The 9,017-nt window shown below is 43.3% G+C and overlaps 1 protein-coding gene across 1 annotated transcript; it reads left to right on the forward strand.

Annotated features, from left to right (window-relative positions):
* The first annotated feature begins 431 nt into the window (after positions 1-431).
* Positions 432-8,770, forward strand: PIP (prolactin induced protein). The gene is made up of 4 exons (XM_023184924.2): positions 432-565; positions 3,609-3,714; positions 8,099-8,213; positions 8,543-8,770. Exons 1-4 carry the CDS (start codon positions 471-473, stop codon positions 8,665-8,667), a joined length of 441 nt encoding a protein of 146 aa, XP_023040692.1. The 5' UTR covers positions 432-470; the 3' UTR covers positions 8,668-8,770.
* Positions 8,771-9,017: the final 247 nt, after the last annotated feature.

A 9,017-nucleotide genomic window follows, 5' to 3' on the forward strand; every position in this document is an offset into this window, starting at 1 on the left:
TAATTTGATCAAGCAAAGATGTTCTATGCCTGTGGTCTGAAACCTGCCACTACAGCTGGGTTCTCTGCTTTCAGAGACCAGGAGAGCAGTGACTGAAGCTCAGACTACACACAGCACTTCAGACAGGCAAATTCGGAGGGAAAAGAAAACTGAATCTGTAAACTCGGGAAAAACTGGTGAATCTTTTGAAGTCCCAGCCATTTTGAGAAACTCTGACCTGAAAAAATAAGGAAGAACAATCTAACTCCTCTCTCAAATGCTGCCATTCTAGCTGAGTGTTGATTTTTTCTTAGAAAAACAAACTTTGGGTCAACAAGGAAAGATCACGAGATGGGAGGGTGAGTGGGTGATTCACCTCATGGATCTCCCTGGCAGCTCTTGCACTTCCTTGATCAATCTGTATATAAGAAGTGTGCTAGGCACCTGGGACACCAATTCTCGGGGACACATTGCCTTCTGTTTTCTCCAGCATGCGCTCGCTCCAGCTCCTGTTCAGGGCCAGCCCTGCCACCCTGCTCCTGGTTCTCTGCCTGCATTTGGGGGCCAACAAAGCTCAGGAAAACACGTGAGCCATGCCCTTCTCTTCCCCACAAAAAAAAAACCTTGAAGGGAGGGCTCCTCTCCCAATCTGGAAATCTATATATCTCTTTCTGAGAATTTCTTTCAACTTCCCAGAACTCTAGTCCCAGGAGCTCCCATAGACCTCCTGCCAGGTTCCACTTCTGTCCTCTTAGGAAGCCCCACCAACTCCTCTCACATTTTTTCTGGGTGTTTCTGCATTGCCAGTGGAGATAAAGCTCCAAATGTACCTACAGGCTATGATTAGTAGTTAGTCTTCATCTAACATGTTGATCCATATCTTGTTCATAATTTATACCTTTGTTCAGATTTCTGCTCAGTAAACTTAACCTTCTCACAACTTGCCTCCTAGAAGAGAAGCATAAAGATCTGAGTTCCAATGGCAGCTTAGGGCAGCTTTGGCAGGACTGGCTAAAGGACCAGAGGTCCTGGCCACTGCCCTGTGGTCTAAGATTGAGCTAGACTGGCAGCTTAGACATTCTTCCTAACCTGAAGTGTGAAGATGAATATGAGCACCTCTTGCTCTCATGTGTACTGGGACCTGAGAGCACAGGTTCGGAAGTCATCTTATTGAGAACACATGTGTGAAGGAAGCAGAAAAATTGGAGCAAGTAAAATAAAGTAGAAAATGGAGCCAGGGGTCTGGGAAAAAGCAGCGATACCCATTCTAGGGAGTTTTCTCTATAGCAGTAAAGTTTATAATGCTGGGTTTCTGAGTTGTGATCTTGGAGGTACTCTCTGTGGCATGGCCAGATATCCTGTCCTGGAGGAAACTGTTCAGGGTTTTGACAAGCTGATGTAATGGAGGCAAGTGTCCCAAGAAACCCTGCATGGGACAGGTTCAGATCCCACCCCCTCCCCACCAGATGACAGTCAACTTAGCCCTGAAGGGCAGCAAGGTATTCAAATAACCTATGCTAATTAGGGTTATCAACCATCCTGATTTGCCCAGGACTTTCCTGGTTGTAGCATTGAAACTCCGCCCTCCCCCGCCACCTCCACAGCCCATTCTAGAAAAGACCTCAGTCCTGGGTATACTGAGATGGTTAGTCACTCGAGCTAAGCTGGTCATCCTATCAATCTGAAACTCATATACAAATGGGAGAGATTTTGAAGTTATTTAGGTATTTATACCCCTTTCCTGTGCACTGGGCACTATAGCAGTTGGCACCCAAAAATAGAATCTCTCTGAAATCTAAGATGCTTTGCCCCAAGAAAATGGGGCTGTGAGACACTGTGGGCTAAGAAACTCAATTCCCTTCTATCCCACGCAATAACAAAGGTCCCTAGCCAGGAGTTTCTAGGAAAGAGAAAATAACTCTCCTGGCCCTGAACCCAGTCCTCATTAACTGAAGAAGAATATCTGACTATTTTATTTGTCTCCATTTCCTTTCCCTTTCAGTTTGCGGTGTATGGTCCAAATGTAGAGTAGTATCTAAAGTTCCCAAACATGGCCATACGTCCAGATTTCCTAAGGAGCTAAATAAATACAAATTCCTAAACCCTACCTAGGGACCAAAGAACAAGGATCTTCAAAGATGCTCTTACAAATGCACCTCCAGTGCCCTGAGATGTTTGCTGGGGGTTTTTTAATGTTTATTATTTTATTTTATTTTTCCATAAGTTACTGGGGTACAAGTGGTATTTGGTTACATGAGTAAGTTCTTTAGTGGTGATGTGTGAGATTTTGGTGCACCCATCACCTGAGCAATATACACTGCACCATATTTGTAGTCTTTTATCCCTCACCACCCCTCTCCCACTCTTCCTTCCAAGTCCCCAAAGTCCATTGTATCATTCTTACGCCTTTGCGTCCTCATAGCTTGGTTCCCACATATCAGTGAGAACACACAATGTTTGGTTTTCCATTACTGAGTCAGTTCACTTAGAATAATAGTATCCAATCTCATACAGGCCACTGCAAATGCTGTTAATTCATTCCTTATTATGGCTGAGTAGTATTCCATCCTATATATATATAGAGAGAGAGAGAGGATGGAATGTGTATGTGTGTGTGTGTGTGTGTGTATGTGTGTGTGTGTATATATATATATATATATATACATACCACAGTTTCTTTATCCACTCGTTGATTGATGGGCATTTGGGTTGGTTCTGTGATTTTATAACCATGAATTGTGCTACTATAAACATGCATGTGCAAGTATCTTTTTTTAATAATGACTTCTTTTCCTCTGGGTAGATACCCAGTAGTGGGATTGCTGGATCAAATGGTGGTTCTATTTTTAGTCCTTTAAGGAATCTTCACACTGTTTTCCATGGTGGTTGTAGTAGTTTACATCCCCACCAGCAGTGTAGAAGTGTTCCCTGATCACTGCACCCACGCCAACATCTAGTGTTTTTTGATTTTTTGATTATGGCCATTCTTGCAGGAGTAAGGTGGCATCGCATTGTGGTTTTGATTCGCATTTCCCTGATCAAGAGGTTTGCTGGCTTAATGTGATTCTGTTCCTAGAAAATTTTCTCCTAATAATGACTTGAGCTCTCCTACTCAGTAGACAACCACCAGAGCCTATAGGATGTTATCAGGAAATGGCATGTGGTATTGTACATTTTTTCTTTTTAAAAACTTGCTTTTGGTCAATGGAAGGGAAGAAGATGCTCGCTGATTGATGGGCAGTTGGGCTGGTTCCATGATTTTGCAATTGTGAATTATGCTGTCATAAACATGCATGCGCAAGTATCTTTTCTGAATAACGACTTCTTTTCCTCTGGTAGATACCCAGTAGTGGGATTGCTGGATCAAATAGTAGTTCTACTTTTAGTTCTTTAAGGAATCTTAAAGTAAGTTGCTAGTTGTTTCATTAAACAAAACTAAATCTGTGCGAAGTAACCAATCCAATCAACACACGAAAATTCCAGGGGATTCTGATGCGGAACAATTGATCCAAGCCCTGTAATTTCCTTCCCTTGCCCATCCAGTGCCCCTTCCCCTGTTCATGGCTCCCCCTCTCACTCAAAGATTGGTCTCTGATCTTGGTGTTCTGATTCTCTCTTGCCACAATCAGTCGGAGGGTCATAATACAGAATTTTGAGATCCCCACGACAGCAAATCGAGATGAGGAAGTCACTGCAAAGCTTCAAGTTCAAACAGAATTGAAAGAATGCATGGTGGTAAGTAGAGGACTGGGGGCATGACTTCAAAAAATAATTCAATTCCTTGATTATAAATATAATTTAATTAATCTCTCACTTTAATAATGTACAGCGTACTTAAGAAAACATTCTCACATATGTTATGCTACTTGAGACTCAGAACAACTGTGGGAGCTTGGGACAGATGACTTCTCATTTTCCAGATGAAGAAATTTGAATCCAGAGAAGTCTAGGATAAATAAGAAAGAAAGGAAGAAGGAATAGGAAGTGAGAAAGAGGGAAAAAGAAAAAAGTGTAAGAGCCAGTGGAGAACCGGTTAGAGTCCTTCCAAGGTCCTGAGCATGTTTAGTTTAGGATGGAGGGAGGGGAGAAGAGAAAGTGGCAACTCCACACCATAGGTTGAGGCGGGTGGACAGAAGAGAACATGCAGGATATGACTCCTCCTCTCCAATAAGCACTGAGCGACTCTACTGTCCTCTTGACTTCTTCTGCTCCTTTGCTCTGGGTCGCCAGAAGTTGACTCTTGTTCCAGCCTCCCCATCCTAACAAGGAGCTCATACTCATCTCCTCCTTTTCCCCAAGTTCAGAAGTCCAGTCTCTGAACAAGGTCAGAGGTTTTCAAATGGTAATGTGCCTAAACAGGGATCTTGTTAAAATGCAGTTTCATTCAGTAAGTCTGGGGAGAGATTAGAGCTTCTGGGCTTTTTTTTTTTTTTTTTTTTTTTTTTGAGACGGAGTCTCACTCTGATGCCCAGGCTGGAGTGCAGTGGCGCAATCTTGGCTCACTACAACCTCCACCTCCCAGGATCAAGCAATTCTTCTGCCTCAGCCTCCCAAGCAGCTGGGACTATAGGCACACACTACCACGCCCGGCTAATTTTTGTAATTTTAGTAGAGACGGGGTTTCACCATATTGGCCAGGGTGGTCTCGAACTCCTGATCTCGTGATCCACCCGCCTCAGCCTCCCAAAGTGCTGGGATTACAGGTGTGAGCCACCGCGCTTGGCTTCTGGGTGTTAACAGATGCCCAAGGCACACCAAGGCTATGCCCAAAAGACCACGTTTTGAGCAGCTTGGGATTAGAGCATTATCCCTCCTGTCTAGCTGCCAAGGACCAGAAGTAAAAGACACTTATGCAGTTATTAATCCACAGTGAATCTTCCCTGGGACACTGGTTGTGTGTCCTTTTCCTAGTCATTGATCTCAGGTGTCACAAGCATGCAAACTGCCACCACTACCTTTGTTCTAGGGCCAAGACCCATGCATCCACCATCTCCCCTACTCCTCCCCAGACCCTTCGTGAAGGACACCCTCTATCAGGCAGCACAAGCATTTCCTTACCACATAAGTTTCCTAATTCAAATGAGACTTAAGGACAATGATTACATGCAAAATAACATTGAGAGCATGAAGACTGCTATTCAGTCAACTGCATTCTAGAAATATCCCCACACCTGTAAAGAAAAATTCCTGGTCAATGAGCAAAGAATATCACAGCTGCTTTGTCAAATTTTTCTATTTTCAGTCCAAGAATCTGAAACATGTACCCTAATTTGGGGTAGGAGCGAGGCTGAATCATAATTTTTCAACTTTGTATTTTGTTTATCACAAGCACAGGTGAGAATGAGAATACGAACATGTACATAATGTGTACATAAAATTTTTGTGAAAATGGTGGCTTCTGGTGGTAATATTTAATGGTAGTGGTAGGTATAATAAGATATGTTTGAATCAATAAAATGGCATGTGACATAATTTTGTGCTTTTGTGATTAATAAAAGTATGCTTTTAAGAACCATGCTAGTACTCTAAAATAAAGCAATCTTTTCAAAACCCACCTAAGCACAACTAAAAGGGTAAGAAATCCTTAGACTGACTTTGCAAACTAGAAATAATTTATGGGAAAGGAAATTTTGTTAGTTCTAGTCAACAAATTTTTATTTTTGGCTCCATTTTTCAAAGTATAACATTTTTAAATTTTTATTAAAATATATTTATGTAACTATAAAATCTTACCACCTAATCCTCATTTTCTATCATTTATAATGTTTTTTGCAACTGAATTTTTGAAAAAGTGAGGTTTAGGCTCATATTTATTTATTTTAGAATTAGCATAGAATATACCTACAATCGTATATTTGAATATAAAGATTGTATAATCCTTTAAAGCTGAAGGAGGCTTGTGGCAAAACACAATGCTTAAACATTTTTTTTTTTTTTTTTTTTTTTTGAGACGGAGTCTCGCTCTGTCGCCCAAGCTGGAGTGCAGTGGCCGGATCTCAGCTCACTGCAAGCTCCCGGGTTTACGCCATTCTCCTGCCTCAGCCTCCCAAGTAGCTGGGACTACAGGCGCCCGCCACCTCACCCGGCTAGTTTTTTGTATTTTTTTAGTAGAGACGGGGTTTCACCAGGTTAGCCAGGATGCTCTCAATCTCCTGACCTTGTGATCCGCCCGTCTCGGCTTCCCAAAGTGCTGGGATTACAGGCTTGAGCCACCGCGCCCGGCCTGCTTAAACATTTTTGTGCTACAGGCCATTTTGTTGGTTTCATGAAGTCTATGAAACATTTATCAGAAAATTGCTTCTAAATGTATGAAGTGCATTGGATTACAGAGAGAAACTACCACATTGAGTAACAGTGACTAACTTACACAAAATAAACTTGCGATGCAATAACATATGGGTTCCTTTATCCACACATTAGCTGGGAAAGCAATACACTTAAAATACAGAGGAGTTGAATTTTATTTTATGAACACATTATCTGTGTGATGAATGTTGTTGCTTAGCTTGAAGAAGTACATTAAATTACACCGGTCTTTGGCAACACTTCCCACATGCCATGCTGGGCATGCAATGGATTCTGATCTCTTGTATAAGTGGTGTGAATTCCGATTCATGAAGATATGTTGTTGCAAATGTAATAGAAAGGTAAACAAAGCCGGGCACAGTGGCTCATGCCTATAATCCCAGCACTTCAGGAGGCCAAAGTTGACGAATCACCTGAGGTCAGGAGTTCGAGACCAGCTTGGTCAACATGGTGAAACTCCGTCTCTACTAAAAATACAAAAATTAGCCAGGCATGGTGGCAGGTGCCTGTAATCCCAGCTATTCAGGAGGCTGAGGCAGAAGAATCGCTTGAACCTGGGAGGCGGAGGTTGCAGTGAGCCGCATTTGCGCCATTGCACTCCAGCCTGGGCAACAGAGTAAGACTCTGTCTCTTAAAAAAAAAAAAAAAAACAACAGCAACGAACAAGGCACGGGTAGGCTTCTCTAAAGAAACACCAGAATTCTCCAAGGCATTCTGAGTGAAACTCCATGGATGAGAACACTTGAATTTACTGTTTGGGGCTGAAAGGCTACTTGGTGCAGAGTTGCCAGGTAGCTGAGCAGCTGCAAGAGATGGGCAGACTGGCACTGGGCCTCAGTCATGACCATGAGCCAGTCTGATAACTGCCATACATTCAAGGTAGTGCATGCAAGCAATATTTCGAACCTCTGAATCTGTACAATGATATGTACATATCTATGCTTCTGCTTGTGATAAAATCGCACATACTGCTAATGGCACAGTGGTTCCTTGACGACATTCATAACTGAAGGAATGCTGAATTTCAATTAGAGGTTAGTAATAAAGATGCATTTTTCCCCTGCCTGAGTTCACAGACTCACTGGGTGCTATCCACAGATCCCTCTGGTTCTATGGACCCCAGGATAAAACTGCTGAATTAAACGTTAACTGGACAAAATCTTCTGACTCCACTGAAATTTATATATACAATAATCTGGGTCTTGAATTGCAAAGCACTCAAGTTAAAAAGAAATTTACATTCAAGATGTTATTTGCTTATCTAACAGCCAAGTTGGTAGTTAATTGTTTCCATCTCACAACTGAGGAAAGTAAGAGTGAGAGGCCTAACTCTAATCACCAAAGGTCAACAAGTCAGAGAGGAGCACAGCTGGGGCTTGGTCACAGCTCTGACAACAAGGCCTGACATCGGCTCCTACACCCAAGTGGCCAGGCTGCTGTCTCACCAGGTCTCAGAGTAAATGTGATTGCAGGTCGATTCCTGAAAGCTCTGGCTGGTGACTAAGACAAGTGTGCTCCCCAGCTGGACAGCTGCCCTGGATGAGCTCTCCTTGCCCTGTGGACTCACTTGCAACTCTGTCTCCTCCTGAGCCTCTCCATATTGCTAAGGCAGGAGTTTGAGGGCGTTGGGAGGGAAAACCTTCTGACCTAGACTTTGGCTACTGAAATGATACTACAACAGTAGACTCCCCCTTGCCCTGGGCCCACCTCCACCCCTACTCTTCTCCTCCAGCTTCTCCCTCTCTTATTTTTCCATCCCTTACCCATTCCCCAGAATAACAATGAGTTCCCCCTCCCACCTTCTCCTCACCAGGCTAAAGCTTACCTCGTTAGTGACGTCCCTGTGGAAGGTGCATTTAACTACAAGTATACTCGCTGCCTATGTGAGAATTATCCAAATACCTACTACTGGGACTTTCATACGAACAGTAAGTACAGAAGTTGTCCAAGGAAGGAACTACCCGCCAGCCATCAGGGAGGAGAAACTATAAACAGAAACATGACTGCAAAACCCAGCAGGACTAGGACCTCAGGGCAGAAGGACAGAGGGGAGGGAGGGAAGAGCATGGGGACAGCAGATAGGGAAGGCACCCAGGTTCTAAGACAGAGGCATTGCGTGCAAAAAGTTGATACGGGAGACAAATTTGCAAAGGATTTGAGGAAACTGAACCCCAAGAGGCAGATGCCTGATATGAGTAGAAAAGACAGGACACGGCTGGGGTGTCTGAGAGATGACCTCTGTCCCCGTCTTTTTCAGGAACTGTGCAAATTGCAGCCGTCGTTGATATTATTCGGGAATTAGGCATCTGCCCTAATGATGCTGCTGTAACCCCCATCAGTAAAAACCGGTTTTATACTATTAAAACCCTAGTGGTAGCATAATGGAAGTCCAGTCTGTTTGCCACATCCAGGTGATTTCCTCTAAGGAAACCTGGCTGGAATTTCTGTTGTGGTCTATAAAATAAACTTCTTAACACACTTCTCCATGTTCTGTTGTATCTCCAAAATCTGCCCCTGAAGAACCCCAGATTACCTGAAATTTCTAGAACATTTGTCTTTCAAAGAACCTTTACTGAAGAGATTGTACAGGTTCTCACTGCCCATTGGTATGAAGACGGAAAGAAGAAGAAACTGGGAAGAGGAGCTATGCTCACAGAGAGGAAAGGCAGTGGTCCTAAAGTTCACGGTAGGGCGGCACTAAGCCTCCCTGTTGCTTGGCCTCTCTCCATCCC

Source organism: Piliocolobus tephrosceles, chromosome 8, assembly GCF_002776525.5.
Source record: "Piliocolobus tephrosceles isolate RC106 chromosome 8, ASM277652v3, whole genome shotgun sequence".
Classification (NCBI taxonomy): Eukaryota; Metazoa; Chordata; class Mammalia; order Primates; family Cercopithecidae; genus Piliocolobus; species Piliocolobus tephrosceles.